This window comes from Hyla sarda, chromosome 11 (genome assembly GCF_029499605.1).
Source record: "Hyla sarda isolate aHylSar1 chromosome 11, aHylSar1.hap1, whole genome shotgun sequence".
NCBI classification, from domain to species: domain Eukaryota; kingdom Metazoa; phylum Chordata; class Amphibia; order Anura; family Hylidae; genus Hyla; species Hyla sarda.
The window spans coordinates 9,337,236-9,362,005 of NC_079199.1; the positions used below are offsets into that span (position 1 = coordinate 9,337,236).

A 24,770-nucleotide genomic window follows, 5' to 3' on the forward strand; every position below is an offset into this window, starting at 1 on the left:
AGGTTTGTTACAGTGTGTCACCCCAGTAGTGAGGTGATTACATGAGGAGGAGGTTTGTTACAGTGTGTCACCCCAGTAGTAAGGAGATTACATGAGGAGGAGATTTGTTACAGTGTGTCACCCCAGTAGTAAGGAGATTACACGAGGAGAATGTTTGTTACAGTGTGTGACCCCAGTAGTAAGTAGATTACATGAGGAGGAGGTTTGTTACAGTGGGTCACCCCAGTAGTAAGGAGATTACATGAGGAGGGGGTTTGTTACAGTGTGTCACCCCAGTAGTGAGGTGATTACATGAGGAGGAGGTTTGTTACAGTGTGTCACCCCAGTAGTAAGGAGATTACATGAGGAGGAGATTTGTTACAGTGTGTCACCCCAGTAGTAAGGAGATTACACGAGGAGAATGTTTGTTACAGTGTGTGACCCCAGTAGTAAGTAGATTACATGAGGAGGAGGTTTGTTACAGTGGGTCACCCCAGTAGTAAGGAGATTACATGAGGAGGGGGTTTGTTACAGTGTGTCACCCCAGTAGTAAGGAGATTACATGAGGAGGGGGTTTGTTACAGTGCGTCACCCCAGTAGTATGGAGATTACATGAGGAGGAGGTTTGTTACAGTGTGTCACCCCAGTAGTAAGGTGATTACATGAGGAGGAGGTTTGTTACAGTGTGTCACCCCAGTAGTAAGGAGATTACATGAGGAGGAGGTTTGTTACAGTGTGTCACCCCAGTAGTAAGGAGATTACATGAGGAGGAGGTTTGTTACAGTGGGTCACCCCAGTAGTAAGGAGATTACATGAGGAGGGGGTTTGTTACAGTGTGTCACCCCAGTAGTAAGGAGATTACATGAGGAGGGGGTTTGTTACAGTGCGTCACCCCAGTAGTATGGAGATTACATGAGGAGAAGGTTTGTTACAGTATGTCACCCCAGTAGTAAGGAGATTACATGAGGAGGAGGTTTGTTACAGTGTGTCACCCCAGTAGTAAGGAGATTACATGAGGAGGAGGTTTGTTACAGTGTGTCACCCCAGTAGTAAGGAGATTACATGAGGAGGAGGTTTGTTACAGTGCGTCACCCCAGTAGTAAGGTGGGCATATCAAGGGGTGGAGCAAATGGGCGGGGTCAAGGGGAAGCAAAATTAGCTTTCTCCTAGGGTGACATAAATCCTTGCACTAAGCCTTCATAGACCTATAACAGCATGGAAGGTTTGGGCAAAAGCTTTTCACCATCTGACAATACGACCTGATTTAACCAAGTGCGAGAGAAACCGTCAAGCTGTGTGCCTCTGCCAGAGACTGCAACCATAATGCCGGTGTAACTCTTAAAGTGGCAGTAACTACCCAGAGTGTCGTCACTCACCGTGATAAGAGAAATAAAGTTGTTTGCGTGCTTGCACCAATAAGTGTTTGTGACATTCCCGCCGGGTAATACCGCACCCTCTTACACACTGACCCCCATACGTTGCGCTCCTGGAGTTCATAGAAGTTACAGTTTAACTTTTTCAATGATAAATACTTCAGACCAGACACAGTCTGTTTATTGCCACAGTGTAAAGGATATATGGGAACACTGACAAACCCTCCATTGGTTACAAGTGACTCAATCTGAAGCTGCAGTCCTATGAAAGTGAGTGTGAGCGCGGAAGTCGTGCAAATGTTACACAACTTCAGTAATGCAACAATTTGTTGCAGAATTTCTCCCTATCCCTACAACTATTAAAGCTGTGTGTACACCTTTAAGGGGTATTCTGATATCAGAAAATTGTATTTAAAGAAGACCCATATAAATATCACCCCAAGATACAGAACTTCAGCATGTTTTTGTGTGATCACTCCCCCCCCCCCCCCCCCGGAAGTTGTGTAGTCCACTCATTGTCAGTGTGGTGTTGTCTCAGCAGCTCGCCAGCTCCTCCCACTCTCTTGGGAGGAGGCATCATCCTCTGCTGTCTCAGAAGGCGTGGCCGGATCCTATCCCTGAGCTCTAGCCCCGCCCCCGAGTGATCATCACCTCTGACCAGCCCCTACAGACTACATCACCATTTCCCTGTCATATACATATATATATATATATATACATACACACACATAAATATGTTATATATTTTTGGGGACATTTACGGAAGAATGAGGTGTGGTTACTGTATGCTGCCTTGTGCCGAGCAATGCCACCTCCAGAGGAGGAGACAGGGAATGAATACAGCAGGTGCTGCAACCTCTGCTGTGAAATGAGATGTTCTGTAGCAGCTCTGGCTGGGGAACTGGGGAGTAGGCACGGTAGGAGCTAAGGAAAAGCAGTGCATTCTGGGAATTGTACTGAGCAAGTGCAGCAGGAGGAAAAAAAATGGGATGATCTTGTTCGATTCAAGCACAGGCAGAACCGTCTAGCATGCACTGCAGCTGCTGAAGAACCTCTTTCTTGAAAACGGAGCAGTACGTACCAGACAATCAATGGTCAATACAGGAAAGAAGAGATGAGCAGCACTTGTGTGGCACCACCTTATCTCAATGTTTCCCAACCAGGGTGCCTCCAGCTGTTGCAAAACAACAACTCCCGGCATGCCAACGGCTGTCCGGGCATGCTGGGAGTTGTAGTTTTTCAACAGCTGGAGGTGCACTGGGGGCAGCCAACAGCTGTCCGGGCATGCAGAGAATTGTCTTGGCATGCTAGGAGTTGTAGTTTTGCAACAGCTGGAGGTGCACTGGTTGGGAAAACTATATCTCCCGGCATGCCTGGACAGCTAGGAGTTGTACTTCTGCAACAGCTGGAGATACCCTGATTGGGAAACTACAACTCCCAGCATGCCTGGGCGGCCAACAGCTGTCCAGGCATGCCAAGAGTTGTCTTGGCATGCCGGGAGTTGTAGTTTTGCAACAGCTGAAGGAGCATCAATTGGGAAACTACAACCAACAACTCCTGGCCAACGGCTGTCCTGGCATGCTAGGAGTCGTAGTTGCAACAGCTGGAAGCGCATTGGTTGGGGAAACAATATCTCCCAGCATGCCCGGACAGCTGGGAGTTGTAGTTCTGCAACAGCTGGAAGCGCACTGCTTAGGAAACTACAACTCCTGGCCAACAGCTGTACTAGCATGCCAGGAGTTGTAGTTCTGCAACAGCTGGAGGCGCACTGATTGGGAAACACTGCCTTATTTCTATAATCATCATTGCTATAGGAAACTTGTAGTTCTAAAGAAGATAAGTAGGGCAGTCACACACAGATCACCATTGTGCAGCACTACAGGAATCTTGGCAGCACCAACCTCCTGCCAGTGCCAGCTCTGGTGAAGTGCTGCCAGTGAGAGGGTGGCACCTACCCCCAGTGCACACCCTGCCTCTTCCCTCCTGCCTCTCCTACCATTGGTGTGTGTGTGGTTTGCAGCCCCAGCCCAGTAATCACACTGTGGGAGGAGACATCATAGGGGAAGTCACTGCTCCCTACTTTATAAAGTGCAGCCCTGCACCCTGCGCAGCAGAGACAAGATGTCCAAACCCCTGACCGACCAGGAGAAGAGGAAGCAGATCAGCATCAGGGGCATTGTAGGGGTGGAGAATGTCGCTGAGCTGAAGAAAGGATTCAACAGGCACCTGCACTTCACCCTGGTCAAGGACAGGAATGTCTCCACCACCAGGGACTACTACTTTGCATTGGCCCACACTGTCAGGGACCACCTGGTGGGGAGGTGGATCAGGACCCAGCAGTACTACTATGAGAAGGACCCTAAGGTACTCACTCAGTCATTGCATTCTTCGGTCCTGCTGCAAAACTCTGCAGCTTTCTGCAACCTATGTGGTGTCTGCAGGGGAAACATGGATACTTTGTTGTAGCTGTTGCTTTGTTTGTAGCAAATCACTAGGGATAAGTTGCATTAGAATATAGCAGTGTTTCCCCCAACCCACCCCTGGTTAGGAAACACTGATGATCAATAAAGCCCAATGCATCAACCAGTGTTTCCCAGCTGGGGTGCCTCCAGCTGTTGCAGAACTTCAACTCCTAGCATGCTGGAAGTTGTAGTTTTGCAACAGCTGGAGGCACACTGGCTTAAATGAATAGAGCATACTGGATCACAAAGTATAATGGTTATGATTTTTTTTCTTCTATATATATATATATATATATATATATATCTATATATATATATATATATATATATATATATATATATATATATATATATATATATGCAACTTAGAAGTAGTGATAAACATTGTAACAACAAAACCTAAAGACCAAGTGTTACTGTTTTCAAGTGTTGGTAATACTACAACTTCCAGCATGCCTGGACTGCTGTTGGCTGTCCAGGCATGCTGGGAGTTGTAGTTGTGCAACAGCTGGAGGCACACTGGATTGCAATGACACTTGGTCTTGTAGTATGTTCTGCCGGGATTTTTATTTTTTATTTATATTTTTTATATTTTTGCATTTTTTGCATTGTTGCAGTTCAACTCAATTGGAAAAAAACTGGGGTGAGGCTTAAAATAAAATAAAATATAATATATCAAATAAAATGATATAGTATAATAAAAGTAGCAGTTCAATGTACAACGTTCACTGCAACTTCTCCAGGTATCTGTGTCCTAATAATGCAGAGTGCACATGCAGGCCAGTTAGTTGCATCTATAATACATTAAACCCTATACTATAAAAATAAAAGGCACGTAACAAAAACCATTATACTGTGTCATCTGGTCTGCGCCATTCGATTAATCTAGTGTACCTCCCAGCTGGTGCAAAAAACTACAACTCCCAGCATGCTAGTTGTAATTTTGCAACAGCTGGAGGCACCCTGGTTGTGGAAACATTGATTTATGCAGTGGGCCGTTTTGATCCTCAGTTCTTCCTAACTAGGGGGGCCTCCAGCTGTGGCTAAACTACAACTCCCAGCATGCCCGGACAGCCGAAGGCTGTCCGGGCATGCTGGGAGTTGTGGTTTTGCCACAGCTGGAGGCACCCTGGTTGAGAAACTCTGGAATACAGTAACACTAAGATCTTGTCTTATAGTCTACAGGGAATGTTTAGTATTTGTTATGTTGTAGCAGCAGAGTCCTTAACCCTTTCCCTAACACTTTCTCTTGCCGGAAGTAATAAGACTCCATTCTCCACAGGCAGCAGGTCATGTAACCTTTTTAAAGGGGTACTCCGGTGGTACTCAACTGGTTCCAGAAAGTTAAACAGATTTGTAAATTGTTTCAATTTAAAAATATGAATCCTTCCAGTACTTCTTAGCTGCTGTGTACTCCAGAGAAAGTTCTTTTCTTTTTGAATTTCTTTCCCATCTGACCACCGTGCTCTCTGCTGACACCTCTGTCCAGAGTAGGAGAAAATCCCCATAGCAATCCTCTCCTGCTCTGGACAGTTCCTGACAAGGACAGAAGTGTCAGCAGAGAGCACGGTGGTCAGACTAGAAAGGAAATTCAAAAAGAAAATAACTTCCTATGGAGCATACAGCAGCTGAGAAGTACTGGAAGGATTACGTTTTTTAAATAGAAGTAATTTACAAATATGTTTAACTTTTTGGCACCAGTTCATTTAAAAAAAAATTTGTTTTTCACTGGAGTACCCCTTTAATTGTGCCTTTTTTTTATTTTATTTTTTTACTTAGCAGAGCTGCCTGTGTGCATATCAGTGTGTGTGTGTATATGACTTAGCAGAGCTGACTGTGTGCATGTCAGTGTCTGTGTGTGTGTATATGACTTAGCAGAGCTGACTGTGTGCATGTCAGTCTCAGTGGTTTCCAAATAGCGATCACCAGTCTGGAGACCACTAGTATACGTGATTATGACTCTACGGGAGCGATATTATACATACCCCGACCAGGGTCTGGCTCCACATCCTCTGCATGTATGGCTGGCATTGGTATTTCGGTATTTTATACTGCCCCGGGGCCAGAATGGTGAGAAATCAGTGTTTATTTGGGTGTGGTTGTTGAAAAGCTTGTTCATGCTCTGCAGAGAAGGTTTTCTAAACACTCAGAACAGAGTCTTGTAATCAGGGGCGGGAGATGCTGCGGGGCATGCTGGGAGTTGTAGTTGTGCAACCGATAAGCAGCCCCAGGTGGGTTTAGCTGTTGCAAAACTTAATTTCCCACCATTGACTGTCCGGGCATGCTGGGAGTGGTAGTGTTGCAACATCCAGAGGTCCACAGTTTGGAGACTACTGACCTAGTGTGATAGCAAACATTGCAGTCCAAAGTGATGTAAATCCTGCTAATATTGGTGCAGCGTTGCAGTGCGTTGTGTAGCCTTAACCCCATCATTTTTCACATTGGTGTCTCTTAGATTGTACTTTGCATTTGGGTCTACAATGGGTCCATTGGTGGCCCCTTAGCTGGCCATAAGAGGATAGTCGGCTTAAAGGGGTACTCTGCCCCTAGACATCTTATCCCCCTATACAAAGAATAAGGGATAAGATGTCTGATCGCAGGGGTCCCGCCGTTAAGGACCCTCATGATCTCCCTGCTGCACCCAACGTTGGTTTAGCGTGTCGAGTGCAGCGCCTGAAGCTTGTGTCACGGGCACGCCCCCTCAATGCAAGTCTATGGGAGGGGGTGTGACTTGCATCGAGGGAGCGTGCCCGTGACATCACAAACAGGCTGTGCTCGTGACGTCATGAACCTCCTCCCCCCCGCATCGTCAGTCATCCGGCACAGAGCGAAGATTGCTCCGTGCACCGGGTGTCTGGGGTGCCGAAGCCGAGATTGCGGGGGTCCCCAGCTTCGGGACCTCCATGAACAGACATCTTATCCCCTATCCTTTTGGATAGGGGATAAAATGTCTAGGGACGGAGTACCCCTTTACCACCTACTTGGCCGATAATTCTCTTTTGAGTCCAACTCTACCATATATGATAAACGTGCAAAGATACTTCTGGCGCCGCTTATCTTTGGAGCGTGTACTATGCAGTTATAGGTTTTACATGATTTGCATAGCCGTAAGGCAGTGTTTCCCAACCAGTGTGCCTCCAGCTGTTGCCAAACTACAACTCCCAGCATGACCGGACAGCCTTTGGCTGTCCGGTCATGCTGGGAGTTGTAGTTTGGCAACAGCTGCATGGGATGCTGGGCATGCTGGCAGTTGTAGTTTGGCAACAGCGGGAGGGGATGTCCAGGCATGCTGGGAGTTATAGATTTGCAACAGCTGGAGGCACCACTAGTTGAAAGCACTTTGGCCTGTGTCACATGAGCATAAGTGGCCGTAGGTCTGACAGCGTTATAGGGATCCGTGATTCTTCGCGTCTCTATCTAGACGTACGGTTAAGCTGGGACTTGCGGACATAATATGGATGCGCACAAAAAAAAAAATCACGTGCCTGTATTCTGCTCATGTGAACTGGATCCAAGATTGACACTAACATATATACCCAGTATACCCCCTGCCTGGTAGTGATTGGTGCTGTATAATCTCCATTAGTTCAGTAACCAGTTGCTCCTATTGCGTCACCAATAAAAGCGGCTCCATCTCACGTTCCTGGTCCCGGCCTCCTTGGTGACGCAGTAGGTAAAAATGTTGTAATCCCAGAATTAACCTTCACAGGAAAACATTGCTGACTCTGCATTTTTATGACCAACAGAACTGAAGAGTAAAACAAAGTTTCTCAGTCCTTAATTTACCATCCGACCCAAGTACAGATGTGTAATGAATGTCTGGAAATGGTATAAATTGAACATGAATATTTATAAAAAAAAAAAAAAAAATGGACAATCAATAATAAAATACTGTGATAAAAGCGCACAAACCGCAGGGCCCTATGCCTGTATGCTGCTAATACCCCCCCCCCCCCCCCTTATACATATATATGCAAATAACGGTCTGTAGTCAATGCACTTTATAGAATTGAATATACTGCGTTATTTGTTCTGAGAGCAGTCAGCCGATCACCGGCCGCAGCGATATCCTGAGCCCACTGTCATGTAAGAAGCCGGCTTCAGAACAGCACTGGCGGGTAACATGATTTGGGGGGGGGGGGGAGGAGAGCAGAACAGCGCTGGCAGGTAACACTATTTGGGGGGGAGCGAGCAGAACAGCGCTGGCGGGTAACATGATTTGGGGGGGGGGAGCAGAACAGCGATGGCGGGTAACATGATTTGGGGGGGGAGCAGAACAGCGATGGCGGGTAACATGATTTGGGGGGGGGGAGCAGAACAGCGATGGCGGGTAACATGATTTGGGGGGGGGAGCAGAACAGCGATGGCGGGTAACATGATTTGGGGGGGGAAGCAGAACAGCGATGGCGGGTAACATGATTTGGGGGGGAGCAGAACAGCGATGGCGGGTAACATGATTTGGGAGGGGAGCAGAACAGCGATGGCGGGTAACATGATTTGGGGGGGGGGAGGAGAACAGCGATGGCGGGTAACATGATTTGGGGGGGGAGCAGAACAGTGATGGCGGGTAACATGACTTGAGGGGGGGGGGAGCAGAACAGCGATGGCGGGTAACATGATTTGGGGGGGGAGCAGAACAGCGATGGCGGGTAACATGATTTGGGGGGGGAAGCAGAACAGCGATGGCGGGTAAAATGATTTGGGGGGGGAAGCAGAACAGCGATGGCGGGTAACATGATTTGGGGGGGGAAGCAGAACAGCGATGGCGGGTAACATGATTTGGGGGGGGAGCAGAACAGCGATGGCGGGTAACATGATTTGGAGGGGGGAGCAGAACAGCGATGGTGGGTAACATGATTTGGGGGGGGAGCAGAACAGCAATGGCGGGTAACATGATTGGGGGGGGAGCAGAACAGCGATGGCGGGTAACATGATTTGGGGGGGGAGCAGAACAGCGATGGCGGGTAACATGATTGGGGGGGGGGGAGCAGAACAGCGATGGCGGGTAACATATTATTAGTTCCCCGATGTGGGGACAGCGCAGCACTGGGCTGATAATTCATTCATTCCTGAGGGGGAGGGGCCAAACCGGTATTGCGGTATGGGGAAAATTCATATCGTGCAGCACAAAATTTGAGTATTCGATATGAACCGGTATATATACCGCCCAGCCCTAGAGCAGTTCAATTATTTATTCCTGTAAGAAAAGATGTTGGCACCAAGTACCACTCCCGCGACACAGCTGTAGACATCCGGTCCCTGGAGCACGCTGTCCCCATCTGTCTGCTGGAGGCGGCGATGGAAGCGACCTCGGTGCGGCCGTTGCTCCAGCGGGATGTCCACGGCATGTGACGTAGGTGGTCAGCTGACCGGGAGGGCCTGGGGTACAGATATCCCTATATAGTAGGATTGCCTAAAACTTAACTTTTATTCAACTGCAATTAAATAGAACAAAGGAATGGTGCTCAAAGTGAGTTAAAATGACATGTTCTATAAGCCATCCGCCCATGTAGTCAGGTGGAGAACAACTTTCTATTGTCAATTGATAGTGGGAAAACAGTGTTAGGTCCCACATGTATTGGCATATGAAACCTGCTCTAAAAACAAGATGTGCCTCCTACGTGTTTCGGTGAATCATCACCGTCCTCAGGAGATACGGCAACAGCTAAACCACGTGGATGGCCCGGTATTTATGGACGAACATCACTGTCACATGTCAGCACCTGATTAAACACCCAATAGACAGGTCGTTTACAAACAGCCAATCACTACCAGGCGGGGGGGGGGGGGGGGGGTATACTGGGCATATATGTTAGTGTCAATCTTGGATCCAGTTCACATGAGCAGAATACAGGCACGTGATTTAAAAAAAAAAAACATTTTTTTTTTACGCGCATCCATAATATGTCCGCAAGTCCCAGCTTAACCGTAGGTTGAGATAGAGACCCGAAGAATCATGGATCCCTATAACACGGTCAGATCTATGGCCACTTATGCTCATGTGACCCAGACCTAAGAGCTTTCAATTAGTGGTGCCTCCAGCTGTTGCAAATCTACAACTCCCAGCATGCCTGGACATCCCCTCCAGCTGTTGCCAAACCACAACTGCCAGCATCCCATGCAGCTGTTGCCAAACTACAACTCCCAGCATGACCGGACAGCCAAAGGCTGTCCGGTCATGCTGGGAGTTGTAGTTTGGCAACAGCTGGAGGCACCCTGGTTAGGAAACACTGCCTTACAGCTATAACTGCATAGTACATGCTCCAAAGATAAGCGGCACCAGAAGTATCTTCTGCACGTTTATCCCTGCTCACACCATAGGTATGTATGGTAGAGTTGGAGTCAATAGATAATTGTCGGCCAAGGAGCTGTTAAAGGGGTACTCCATCCCTAGACATGTTAACCCCAATCAGACCCCACATCACTTCCTCCTCATAGGTAAATACACCTATTACAAGAGGCCAAAACAGGTGCACAATTACCTGTGTGGGGGGGGGGGGGGGTGTATGGCAGTTAGGGATTTTGCTGTAAGGTATATCACGGGTATAATTAACTCTTGTCAGTCGTGACTCCAGGTTGAGGGTTAATACTGTGATGCTTGGCCTATCTCCACCCTTCCCAAAAGCGATATGGAGATGTAGAATGCAATGTCCACAACCAGAGCTTTGCTGAAAACTTTCGGAAACTTTACTGAAGATTTTCTGTAACATGGGATAACAGGAACAGTCTTTATAACAGTCTTTGTACAGCGCAGCTGAGATTGACGTATGGTTGGGACTCTTGCAAGTTCTTAAGATTAGTAGGATTTTATAAGCATAGATCCGCTGGATTTAGGGGTATGTTTAGGTCCAGAGGTCTCGCTAGCATAAGCGGGGAAGTTGTAAGAACTCACTGTTTCGTTTCAGGCCGAGGCCGGCAGGCTGTGGCCTAGTAGCAGTCGTAAGTTGCGGAGGTCCGTCCTCATGAAGTGTCGGCAACCCAAGAGACAAGAGAGCGACTATTGGCTGCAGCTCCCTTATATGGGCAGGGGCTGGCCATTTTAGGATTGGTCCAGACCATCTGTCAATCAGTTTTACAAAGTATTATGGGTAATCACATGACCCATGAACCTCCAAAGGTCCTCTTACCTACCATAGAGTACTAACCCGAATCGCATGACCTAAGGTCCTGCGACGCAATGAAGGTAAGCATACATATTATATACAGCGGGCGCTTTAAATCAATGAACTGCAGCGACTTTTGCGGGGCCAGAGACCACCGCCGCCACCCGCTGCTCTCCTCCTGCCTGTCTGGGGGTCTTCCTGAGTCCAACCACCACCACCGCTGCCCCATTGCCTCCCCCCATCCCCAGTGTTATAATTACCTGTTCCCGGGGTCCGCGCTACTTCTGGCTCCGGCGGCGTCCTGCACTGTCACTGTGCGCACTGATGGTGACGTCATTGCGCAGCGCAGGATGTCGCAGGAGCCAGAAGTAGGGCGGACCCCGGGAACAGGTAATTATAACACTGGGGATGGGGGAGGCGATGGGGCAGGGGCGGCAGTATGCAGCCAGAGGATGGGGGGGCAATGGGGCAGTGGCGGCGGTATGTGGCCAGAGGCGGTAATCTCTGGCCGGGGGCGGGGCATTACAGGCAAGGTAATTGCTGATACCGATAATGTCCAAAATCGTAAATATCTGCCGATAATTTCAGCCAAACCGATAATCGGTCGATCCCTATTTATTGTATTTTATTTTTTTCAAAAATCTGAGACAAAAGCAGAGAAGAGGGAATTTTGAAAACCCAACTGCCAGAGACTGGTGCAAAAACAGGTTAAATGGTTGGTTATTTCCCTCCAGCATAGTTATATGTATAAACTAGGTAAACCAAAATTATAAAGACTGGTTCACTTAGAGTACCTATCACTAACTTAAATTTCCCTGATCCCCCTCCCCATCTGCCCCTGACACTAACTACATCTATCACTGTATTTATTTTTATCACAATCCCCATAAAAAAAACTTTTTCTAGATCAGCTTCGGTAGCTCAGAGTTGAGCTCTCTGCGTAGGGCAGGAAGTGGGTGGCCCCGGCAGGCATGACGTCATCTGAAGCCTGGCCGGGGCTTGCTTCCGCCCGACTCTTCTCTCTCCTGCAGCTTGTGTGCTGCAATGAATGAGGAGAGGGAGATGTAGGGGGGCGGGATATTAAAATTTTGCGCGCATAGGAAACAGGCAGAGAGCGAGCACAGCGCTCGTGCATGCACGGCGCGCAAAATTTAAATATCCCTGCCCCCCCCCCTGCATCTCCCTCTCCATTCATGTGAACGCGCATTCCGGACACACTGTGCCACGCTGCCCGGGCAGCGTTGCTCAAAACGTGATCAACGTCGGGGGGCGCAAAGTGAGCCATATAAGGTGACACCTAGTGGCCAGGTTTTCAAATGTAAAAAAAAAACACATGTATAACATTATTATTTTTTATTCATTATTTATTTATTATTTATTATTATTATTATTATTATTTTTTTTTAAAATAAAATATATTAAACATTTTTCTTTTTGCATAATCTATTCAATAAAAAATGTTTTTAATGAGTACCCATTTGACTAATTTCATGAACTTAGGGGGAGATTTATCCAAATCTGTCCAGAGGAAAAGTTACTGTGTTGCCCATAGCAACCAATCAGCATTTTGCAGAGGCCTTGTTAAAATGAGTCCTCTGGTTGCTACGGGCAACTCGGCTACTTTTCCTCAGGACGGGTTTTGACGAATCTCCCCCTTGCTGTCCTTCAGTAGGAAGCTTCATGGTTCACTCACCTGGCAGGGGCATTGCTTGTGCCCCCATGCCCTTTAATGATCTGTGCCACTGCACCGCCCAACCCTAAAGCATTGTTATATTAATACATGGCTGCCCACATGTTGCAAAAACTACAACTCCCATCATGCCCTGACACCATCTGAAAAGCCAAAGATTGGGAAAACACTGACTCTAATTAACCTGTCGTCCTGGTAATACTCGCCTGTCCTGGCTCCAGCGCTGCTCTGACCTCCATTAGTTAGGTCTGACCACTGTGGATACAGACAGCACTAATCGTACCCGAATTACATAGCAAGCGCTGAGCGGCAGGACAAGGGACAAAGCCCTTTTATTTTCTTTTTTTTCTTTTTCTGCCTGAGCAGGACCCCTCATGCATTCCGTTGCTTGTTGTCTTCCTCAGGAGTGTTCCCCTAACACCAGGCAGTGGGCAATGTACGTTGTCTCCCCCCCCCCCGGCACTTTAATTATAGGCAGCAAGTATTGATATAGTCTAAGTTCTTTTTTATTACACATTTGGGATATTTCATGGTGTGCACATGTCTATTGAACCAAACTATGGCTACCCATACACAACAGTTGGTGATCCTTGCAGATTTTGGTGGGATCGGCCTAGCATCTGCCGTTGGCTGTTGGGGCATGCTGGGAATTGTAGTTATGCAACAGCTGGAGGCACCCTGGCTGGGGGCAATACCTGTTTATTGGACATTATTCTGACCACGTTTAGATCCTATGTCCTGTTGCCATAGAAATTATTTATTTAATTGTTGTTCCTTTATTGCAGAGAACATATTACCTGTCTCTGGAGTTCTACATGGGCCGCACCCTACAGAACACCATGATAAACCTGGGGCTGCAGAACGCTTGTGATGAGGCCATCTATCAGGTAAGGGATCCTTGGGATAGGGGATTAGTTTTCATATTCCGGAGTACTCCTTTTAAAATGTTCATCCTAGAAACTCTTCTGGTGAAAAATCATTCTGTTATACCTAGTGCAGGTCCTGAGGGGGCGGAGCATGACACCAGGTCAAAGGGGATCTACAGGTCCTGAGGGGGCGGAGCATGACACAGGTCAAAAGGGATCTACAGGTCCTGAGGGGGCGGAGCATGACACCAGGTCAAAGAGGGGATCTACAGGTCCTGAGGGGGTGGAGCATGAAACCAGGTCAAAGTGGGGATCTACAGGTCCTGAGGGGGCGGAGCATGACACCAGGTCAAAGAGGGGATCTACAGGTCCTGAGGGGGCGGAGCATGACACCAGGTCAAAGAGGGGATCTACAGGTCCTGAGGGGGCGGAGCATGACACCAGGTCAAAGAGGGGATCTACAGGTCCTGAGGGGGCGGAGCATGACACCAGGTCAAAGTGGGGATCTACAGGTCCTGAGGGGGCGGAGCATGACACCAGGTCAAAGAGGGGATCTACAGGTCCTGAAGGGGCGGAGCATGACACCAGGTCAAAGTGGGGATCTACAGGTCCTGAGGGGGCGGAGCATGACACCAGGTCAAAGAGGGGATCTACAGGTCCTGCACTAGGCACAAGTGTCTGTACTGACTGAAGGGTCCCATTTTGAGTTAAAGGGGTACTGCAGCGGAAATTAACTTATCCACAGAATATAGGATAATTATCTGATTGCGGGGGGTCCGACTGCTGTGAAATAGGATCTCCGGAGCGGGACCCGACTTCGAGGAGCGGGTGCGGTAGATGGCACACGTTCTGTTGATTTTTCTATGTGTGCTCCGAAGAGAACCCGGTATAGCTCTCCGGTATTATATGCACTTCCATAGAAATAATAAAGCCCGTGCCGTCAACCACACGTGCTCTCACTGAGCGAGACGGGGTCCCGTTCCAGAGATCCCACCCAGCGGACGGATCTCCCACGATCAGTTACTTATCCCCTATCCTGTGGATAGGGGATAAGTTAAACTTTGGCTGGTCTACCCCTTCAATGGGAAATTTTTTTTTTTTTTAATAAAACCACTATTAGATGAAACATGAGTTACCTTATCGGAGATCAGGCTTGTATTGGCACGCTTTGGGCAGGTTCAGAATTTTGTCAATGTGCCAATGTGGGGCTTATGTGTTACTTGGCATCTGTAGCTATGTCTTTCTTCTTCCATAGAATTTGTCCTATTGAGCGGCTCTCCGGTGTATACAGTCGGGTGCGGGCAGCTTTGTAGGGGTGTGATTTATTTTTTATTTTTTTAAATCCACTGATGACAAAGTTAAACAAATAAGTAAATTACTTCTATTAAAAAATCTTAATCCTTCCAGTACTTATCAGCTGCTGTACGCTCCCAGAGGAAGTTAATTTCTTTTTGAATTTCCTTTCTGGCTGACCAGTGCTCTCTGCTGACTACTCTGTCAATGTCAGGAACTGTCCAGAGCAGGAGAGGTTTTCTATGGGGATTTGCTCTTACTCTAGACAGTTCCTAAAATGGACAGAGGTGTCAGCAGAGAGCACTGTGGTCAGACAGAGGAAATTCCAAAAGAAGAAAACTTCCTGTGGGAGCATACAGTAGCTGATAAGTACTGGAAGGATTAAGATGTTTTTTAATAGAAGTAATTTACAAATTTGTTTAACTTTCTGTAATCAGTTAATTAAAATAAATAAATTTAAAATTTCCAGTGGAACACCTCTTTAAGGGAAAAATCTGATTCCATATATTCTAAAGTCTACATTAGGTCTTAGCTGTTTGGGCATGCTGGGAGTTGTAGTTTTGCAACCACTGAGTCTATTACATTAGACCATGCCCAAGGTTGTCCAGGCATGCTAGTCCAGAGTTTCCCGACCAGGGTGCTTCCAGCTGTTGCAAAACTACAACTCCCAGCATGCCTGGACAGCCGTTGGCTGTCCGGGTATGCTGGGAGTTGTAGTTTTGTAACAGCTGGCGGTTCAGTTTGGGGACCTCCAATTTATAGCGTTATTCATCCCAGAACTGTTACATTCTTCCGATATTGATGCTGTGCGCATTGATCACCTGACACAGGACCAGGCAGTAAAGAACCATCCACAGCCGTTCACGTCCATAGACTTCTATGGCAAAATGGACAGTGAAATGCACATGTTTCCAGAAGATTCTGTAATAACTAGTTCTGGGAAGTCTTATCGATTTCTACATAGGAATAATGTTAGGATGGAAGGTTTCAGTCTTGGTATCGGAAATTCCATGCATTAGTCTTGGAAACACTTTTTCCTCTAATGTTCTGTTCTAATGAATACACAAAGACTTACTGTGGTTAAGAGAAGGTCACCTAGATTTTTATTTTCTAATGTTGTTGTTGTTGGGTGTGTTTTTTTTTATTATTATTTTTTTTTTAATCTAAATACATTTTATAAATTTAAAAAATTACATATATAATTTATTATTTTTTTTTCCTTTTTTTGTGTACATTTCTATGGGGTGACCAGCTGGCTGTCTTTTATCTGTGTTTAGAGAGACTCTTTACTGCAAGCCCCATGGACACGGGCAACAATAGACAGGAGATACTCAATTTCACTTAAAGGGAACCAATCACTAGTTTTACCCTATATAATCAGTGGCAACACATAATAGAGGTTAATATCACGTGTTCTGCCATGTCTGGATGTCCGCTGGTACATCTATAAATGTGAAGTTAACAACTTTTATAAATGGTCACATGCTGTATGTTAATGAGGCTCTCGGGCGTGCGGCTGCTAAAGTAGTCATGGCTACCAGAGCAGTAATCGCACCTATTAAGGCTCAAATAATACCTATCTAGGTATGATTGAGCAGCTCAGTCAGGGTCTGACGTCATTTCTTAGAGGTAGGCTGTCAATCATGTCTAAATAGGAGGGATTAGAGCCTGAATGAGCGCGAGTACAGCGTGGGGAGCTGTGACTTCTTCAGCAGGCCGCATGCCTGGTGACTACTTGAGCATGCCTGGTGACTACTTGAGCATGCCTGGTGACTACTTGAGCATGCCTGGTGACTACTTGAGCATGCCTGGTGACTACTTGAGCATGCCTGGTGACTACTTGAGCATGCCTGGTGACTACTTGAGCATGCCTGGTGACTACTTGAGCATGCCTGGTGACTACTTGAGCATGCCTGGTGACTACTTGAGCATGCCTGGTGACTACTTGAGCATGCCTGGTGACTACTTGAGCATGCCTGGTGACTACTTGAGCATGCCTGGTGACTACTTGAGCATGCCTGGTGACTACTTGAGCATGCCTGGTGACTACTTGAGCATGCCTGGTGACTACTTGAGCATGCCTGGTGACTACTTGAGCATGCCTGGTGACTACTTGAGCATGCCTGGTGACTACTTGAGCATGCCTGGTGACTACTTGAGCATGCCTGGTGACTACTTGAGCATGCCTGGTGACTACTTGAGCATGCCTGGTGACTACTTGAGCATGCCTGGTGACTACTTGAGCATGCCTGGTGACTACTTGAGCATGCCTGGTGACTACTTGAGCATGCCTGGTGACTACTTGAGCATGCCTGGTGACTACTTGAGCATGCCTGGTGACTACTTAAGCCTCATTTACATACTGCATGTGACAGTTATTAAAGTTGTTTTTGCCACATTTACAGACGTGCCAGCAGACATCCAAACATGGTAGGAAACATGATATTTACCACTTGTTATATATGGTAAAACTTAATGACGGTTTCCCTTTAAAAAGGAAACGTTACTGGGCACGCTCTGAGACCTCATTCCACAGGGAGAGGGAGACTGAGCTGTGAGCTTCATCTTCTGTCTTCTCTATATACTGATGTCACCTTTCACAGAGAGTCTGTTTGGTAATGAAAATTGAAACATTTCAGGAATATTTTATAATCCTAAAGAGAAATGTACAAAAAGTTTTTAAATTTTTTAACGGAGAGAAAAAAAATGTAATTAGTGTCTGTGCAATCCTGTGTCTCTGTCGTCGTCTGTTTTTTTTTTTAGTTTTTTTTTTTGGTTTCCCCCCACCCCAATTAGTGACATATAGTGGTATACTACTATTTTGTGTTTTAGTTTTTCCGTGGTTTAATGTATTAACAAAGTATACTTTTAAAACTTGTAGGCAACATTGAGCCACACTGGTCGCGTTTTTGGTACGTGTGTGTGACCTAAATGTGATCCTACCCTTTATAGTGTCAAATGTTGTTTGTGGTACAGAAAAGTGATGTACAGACACTTTTCTATACCACAAAAAGTGTACAATCGTAAACAAAATGTAGCCAAGTGACATAATTTTGCCTACAATGGAAGTCTATGGGTAAACCACAGTATACCTTTTTAGGTGCCATTTAAACCTATATTCCGGCGCACAAGCCCTTCGCCAGCATTTAATAGTGTGTTTGGCGATGGCGGCCATGTTGGTTATTATCATGCAGCTTTTCTAATGCCGGCTCAATGTCTCCCATCAATCTCTGCAGCTCGGACTGGACATTGAAGAACTGGAGGAGATGGAGGAGGACGCCGGGCTCGGTAATGGCGGTCTTGGCCGTCTTGCAGGTCGGTATCTCTGTAGTAAAATGAGTTAAACAGATTTTTAAATTACTTCTGTATAAATCTTATTCCTTCCAGTACTTATCAGCTGCTGTATGCTCCACAGGAAGTTGTGTAGTTTTTTCCAGTCTGACCACAGTGCTCTCTGCTGACACCTCTGTCCGTGTCAGATACTGTCCGGAGCAGGAGTTGTCAGCAGAGAGCACTGTGGTCAGACTGGAAAGAACTACACAACTTCCTGTGGAGCATACAGCAGCTAATAATACTGGAAGGATTAAGATTTTTCAATAGAAGTCATTTTACAAATCTGTAACTTTCTGGCACCAGTTGATTTAAAAATTAAATTTGTTTTCCACCGAAGTACCCCTTTAATACTCCGTTCACAATTGAGGTGAATTCCAGCTATTTTATTTATCTTCTGTTATCCAAATATTTATTGTCTCGTGTAACAAAGTCTTTTGTAATTTCCTGAGATCAGGGCCCCGGAGCATTGACATCTGGGCCAAGGGGAGGACACTGGGAAATATTTTCTGTTCATTCCGCTGTTTATACAGATTCAGTTGAAATTTTTGGCTAGTTTGGTGAATGGGAGTAGTAGTCCTGGTACGCCAGATATCATCTGAACCCATAACCTTATTGATGATTCATTATATGGCCATGTGCATGATTCCTATGAGTTCTGCAAACCAGCATGCCTCCAGCTGCTGCAAAACTACAACTCCCAGCATGGATATTTTCCAGAAAGGAGAAGTTGTACAAGGACCTTTCTGAATTTCACTGGTTTATTTTGTGCCACTGGTCGGACCTGCCGAGGCGGCAACAGCTGGAGACAGTTTGGGAAACACTGGTTTAGAGCAGTATTTCCCCATTTAGCGTGCCTCTAGCTGTTGCAAAACTACAACTTCCAGCATGCCCGGACAGCCGGAGGCTGTCCGGGCATCCTGGGAGTTGTAGTTTTGCAACAGCTGGAGCTACACCCATTGTTGTTGGCAAAGATCCAATGCCTCAGATATCCCCCATTGTTATCTATTGGTTTTTGGTTTCCTCATTTGCTTAACCCTCTTGTATATATCTTTAGCCTGTTTCCTGGACTCCATGGCCACCCTGGGTCTTGCCGCCTATGGATATGGCATCCGCTACGAATACGGAATCTTCAACCAGAAGATCAAAGATGGCTGGCAGGTGCTGGACTTCACATATTACTATAAAATGTACTTTTAATTCTTTGAAGCTGTGGTAAACGGAAAGTGTGGCCCCCCGGGGACCCATCTAAGCTTCCATAAAATCCTATTTTTGAACAAGGTTGCTGAAAACAATGCCTAGTGTTCCCAGGGAGATGCCAACCGGTTTACCCCCTTTATTTATTTATTTTTTAAACTAGGGTTATTTATATTTTGTGTGTGTGTATATATATATATATATATATATATATATATATATATATATATATATATATATATGCATAGAACATGGTGCGTTGGGAAAAATAAATATATATTGTTTCCCCCCCCCCCCCCCCCAAGGCACCATGTTCTATGCATATTTTATTTCAGCTGTCAAAAATCTTGTTGCTTTGGGGTCCTTCATTTGGATCTTTCTAGGCTTTAGAGCTGTGTTTTGCAACAGTTTTAGGGGAGGTATATAACCACTATATATCCTGATCCTATAGAGGCAGCAGCAGTATACAGATAGAGCTGGAGGTGTATAAATACTATATATCCTGATCCCATAGAGATGGCGGCGGTGGCAGCAGTAGTATACAGATAGAGCTGGTGGGGAGGTGTGGTGTATAAATACTATATATCCTAATCCCACAGAGATAGCAGCAGTATACAGATAGCGCTGGAGGGGATGTGTATAAATACTATATATATTTCTATCCCATAGAGATAGCAGCAGTAATAGTAGCATACAGAGAGAGCTGCAGGGGAGGTGTGGTGTATAAATACTATATATCCTGATCCCATAGAGATGGCGGCAGCAGCAGCGGTATACAGATAGAGCTGTAGTGGAGGTGTATAACTACTATATATCCTGATCACACAGAGCTGGGAGTTAGCAAGAGAGATGTGGTAGATCGTTGTTACTTAATGGCATAGTAATGGGCCCCTTACCGGCTCCCATAGACATATTATTTCGTAGGAGCCCAGACTGCTCTACGCTCGGAGTCGGTGCCACCCATCTTTACACTCCCACCGTATATTATCAGTTTCCATCACTACTGACCCATCTTTCCCCATTGTGGTTTCTTGGCCGTTCTTACATGTCAGGAAGCATTTGGTAAATTGTCATTGAGAAACGTTACATCTCGTAACAAAAACCAAACTGCTGTTACCCAAGGCCGGTTCCCTTTATTCTTAATAGATCTTTCTCCATGTTTCCTGTTTAATGTTCTTATGTCAGCCCAGCCTGGATGTGGACGCCTGCACTGTGTATGGTGGGGGACAATGATCACGTGCGCGCAGATGTGATCGACAGGAGGCCCTGCTGCTCCATGTACATTCAGTGAGCTACTATAGAATGTTTTTTTCCTAAAGTGTGCCTCCAGCTGTTGTAGTTTTGCAATAGCTGGAGGCACACTGTTTGGGAAAACACTGCTATAGATGCACAGGGGAAAATTATAATATTAACCACTTCACTGCAATGTCTGTACAAATTGTCGTGACGAATGGAGTTGCAGATAATACACGGTCCACATTGGCTTATTGATGAGGATTTATACAGGTTGGCTTACTGTGGTGCAAAACTTATATTTTGGTTGTGACATGATATCCGGAGGGACGTACGCAGGAAACTTTTTGATGTGACAGCCCCTCAGCTCCAAATCCGGCCATGGGTCACTGAAGAGATTGGTGTGTGCAGAGGAGCCCTTGTTCAGCATTATTCTCCTGCCTAAGACTAAACTCCTTCTTGGAGCTGAAGACCTGAAGCGCTTGATCCTCACAGCGTGGACTAGAACAGGACGGTGACTTGCTTGTAGCAGGTTTTTCATTGAACATTATTCCTAGAAATAACACTACTTAAAGAACCAGTCTAGAACTCACTAGTTTAGCTTCATCTCTTCTCCTAGTAGAGTAGGTTGGACTAGGAACTCTTCCCACAGCCATAGGCTAGGGTGCGTCACATGACCAAGGCAATTCTCTCGTTGAACAATATATGCGCATATTCCATAAAGGGAAACTGAACATGCTTAAAGGGGTACTCCAATGAAAATTTTTAAGGTCTTTATAAGTCAACTGGTGCCAGAAAGCTAAACAGATCTGTAAATTAGTTCTGTTTAAAAAAATCTTTACCCTACAAATCAGTTTAACTTTCTGGCACCAGTTAATAAAATAAAAAAAAATATATATATATTTCCACCGGAGTACCCCTCTAACATTACAGTAAGATATAGTATAGCACAAAATCACACTAATGCAATGTGTATATGTCGCTCACCTGCGGCCCAACCCAGCAGCTGTTGGGTACATTCAGTTGGTGCACAATGAATAGATGGGGTCCATACATAGTCCTGCTCCACAGTGTTACTTGGAGTAGGTAGAACCAGCCTCATCACACTCAATTGGTTAGGATCGACCCCCTTGCTGAACTAGGGACTCTTCCCACGGCCATAGGCTAGGGGGCATCACTTGACCAAGGCATCATCCATCTGATTAAACAATATATGCAAATTTTAACCCTTACACTCTTGTTTTACCTGCACTGTGGTGCAGAGACGTTTTCATCCTCCGGGGTTTAGATGTGCAATCCTTATAAGAGTCCATACTGCAGTCTTGTCTCATACATTACTCGTCTCCTACAGGTTGAGGAAGCTGATGACTGGCTGAGACATGGCAATCCTTGGGAGAAGGCCCGGCCGGAGTACATGCTCCCTGTTCACTTCTACGGGCACGTGGAGAGCACCAGGACCGGCCCCCGGTGGGTGGACACTCAGGTGAGAATACCATAAAATTCTAAAGATCCCATCAGATTTCGGCTCCAAATGTTTGGTCCAATGTTTGACTTCTACTCTTCTAGGTGGTCCTGGCGATGCCGTACGACACTCCGGTGCCCGGGTATATGAATAACACAGTCAATACCATGAGGCTCTGGTCTGCAAGAGCTCCCAATGACTTTAACCTCAAAGACTGTGAGTATGTGGGGGACATGTCTGAGATGTGGGGGGATCTACAAAAACATTTTTCAGTTTTTGTAATGTCCAGTCTCTATGTGGGAAAATACAATGTCCGGACACTTGTCTTCAATAGGATTTACCTCCATAGTCTGTAAGCAGCAGGGTGCGTGTTCTTTAATTGTTTCCCAACCAGAGTGCCTCCAGCTGTTGCAAAACCACAACTCCCAGCATGGGATGAATTTTCCAGAAAGGAGAAGTTATACAAGGACCTTTCTTAATTTCATAAATTTTGGGGCTGTGGTCGGACCAGTGTCAGTTTGTCTGCCAAATCGGCAACAGCTGGAGGGCCACCGTTTGGGCACAGTTTGCTCTTGACTCCTTAACTGATCCAGTCGGAGGCTGTCGGGCATGATGGGAGTTGTAGTTTTGAAGGCACTAGAGAGCCACCTGTTGGGAAAAGGTGCTATAGACCAGTGTTTCCCTAATGGTGTCGCTCCAGCTGTTCCGAAACTATAACTCTCGGCGTGCACAGACATGCTGGTAGTTGTAGTTTTGCAACAGCTGGAGAAACACTGGTTGGGAAACATTGTTCCATACAATTACTAAGGGAGTCTTATTTGGGGGTGATGGGGACCCCGGAGCCCTTGCTGAGCACATTACTCTGGGCCCAGCCCCGTATGGAGCATTGTCTATACACAGTGCAGCTCTATGATGGTCTCATAATTGGTGCCTAAAATTTGTGCGATCACTAAATGCAATTTATTTTGCGCCATATAAATACTATATAACCAATTAGTCTTTTTTTATCCTGGTTTATTGGCGTTGGGAATCACCAGTGGTAAAGCTTAAAGGATGCCTGGGGGGGGGGGGGGCAATAAGCTACTCGGCCCTGGCCTGGATCTTTATTCTTCTATCCCAATGTATTAAAAATACATAAAATACATGCCTGCTCAGCCAAACTGAGCATGCACGTGTTCAGGGAGGACTAGAGGAAGTGAGTAGAAATGGCACGAAAATAGGCTAGTTATACCTCCTACACTTGTTTCCCTAGAGCAGTCTGTCCCAACCAGGGTGCCTCCAGCTGTTGCAAAACTACAACTCCCAGCATGCCTGGACAGCCTTCGGCTGTCCAGGCATGCTGGGAGTTGTAGTTTTGCAACAGCTGGAGGCACCCTGGTTGGGACAGACTGCTCTAAGGAGTACAGTTTGCTGGATATAGGAGTGTTGAGAGCAGTCGCTTCCCTCTGGAGGTGACCTAACATTTCATTGGTCAGGATGTGGTCGATTTACAAACCGTTGCAGCCGATCCCTCGCTTTGGCGTAATACTGTGTATTGATAAATTCATCTGGCGTATGTTCCTTGACTTACAGAATAAATATAAGTCGTCTTCTGTACTTCCCTACAGTCAATGTTGGTGACTACGTCGAGGCCGTTTTGGACCGGAACCTGGCGGAGAACATCTCCCGCGTCCTGTATCCTAATGACAACGTGAGTCTCGGCTCATTTAGTCGCCTGAACCGCGACAAAATAGTCCGGTTAACTTTGGTGTGAAGTTATTCAGCTACAGCAGTGTTCGCCCAACCTGGGTCTCCCCAGCTGCTGCGAAACTACAACTCCCATCATGCCCTGACAGCCGAAGGCTGTCGGGGCATGATGGGAGTTGTAGTTTTGCTGCAGCTGGAAAGCTCTCTGGTGTCGGGGCATGATGGGAGTTGTAGTTTGGCTGCAGCTGGAAAGCTCTCTGGTGTCGGGGCATGATGGGAGTTGTAGTTTTGCTGCAGCTGGAAAGCTCTCTGGTGTCGGGGCATGATGGGAGTTGTAGTTTGGCCGCAGCTGGAAAGCTCTCCGGTGTCAATGCATGATGGGAGTTGTAGTGTGGCCCCAGCTGGAAAGCTCTCTGGTGTCAGGGCATGATGGGAATTGTAGTTTTGCCGCAGCTGGAAAACTCTCCGGTGTCAGGGCATGATTTTGAATTGTAGTTTTGCAGCAGCTGGAAAGCTTTCCAGTGTCGGGGCATGATGGGAGTTGTAGTTTTGCCCCAGCTGAAGAGCTGTAGGTTGGACACTGATCTACAAAGTAAATGGCTTAAAGGGGTACTCTGCTGCCCCAGCGTTCGGAATTTTTTTTCCCATAAACTTTGGAAAAAGCGGGGGTTGTGAAGTCACATTCATGCCCCCTCAATGCAAGCCTATGGGAGGGGGTGTGGTGTGATAGCACGAGGGGCGTGGCCGTGACGTCACAACCTCCACCGTCTGCACCCAGTGTTCTAAATGAATGCAGGGTGATGCGCAGAGATCGCAGGGGTCCCAGCGGCAGGACCCCTGCAATCAGACATCTTATCCAAAGGATGGGGGATAAGATGTCTAGGGGCGGAGTACCCCTTAAAAGGAGCCATATGACACTGGATAAATATGGCAGTTATTACAGAAACAGTGAAACAGCACCACTGCTGTCCATAGGAGTTGTTTGAAATTAATTGTGGGTTGGCCCTATTTTCTTTAATTTCCGAGTACTCTGCATTAATTCGTTAGTCTTCAATTTTGGGGACTCGATTGAGATCAAGAGAAACTTGTAGATAAG

The 24,770-nt window shown here is 46.4% G+C and overlaps 1 protein-coding gene across 2 annotated transcripts in view; it reads left to right on the plus strand.

Annotated features, from left to right (window-relative positions):
• The first annotated feature begins 3,426 nt into the window (after positions 1-3,426).
• The window catches only part of PYGL (glycogen phosphorylase L), a 38,242-nt gene continuing 16,898 nt past the window's right edge, over positions 3,427-24,770 (plus strand). The window contains exons 1-7 of one of the 2 annotated variants that reach the window (XM_056545989.1): positions 3,427-3,716; positions 13,393-13,494; positions 18,003-18,081; positions 19,154-19,257; positions 21,878-22,009; positions 22,093-22,204; positions 23,596-23,678. In XM_056545989.1, the coding sequence (XP_056401964.1) occupies positions 3,474-3,716; positions 13,393-13,494; positions 18,003-18,081; positions 19,154-19,257; positions 21,878-22,009; positions 22,093-22,204; positions 23,596-23,678 (855 nt within the window). In that variant the 5' untranslated portion in view covers positions 3,427-3,473. Of the gene's footprint in view, positions 3,717-9,993; positions 10,136-13,392; positions 13,495-18,002; positions 18,082-19,153; positions 19,258-21,877; positions 22,010-22,092; positions 22,205-23,595; positions 23,679-24,770 lie in introns of those variants that run through there. The other variant, XM_056545990.1, reaches the window with a different exon arrangement.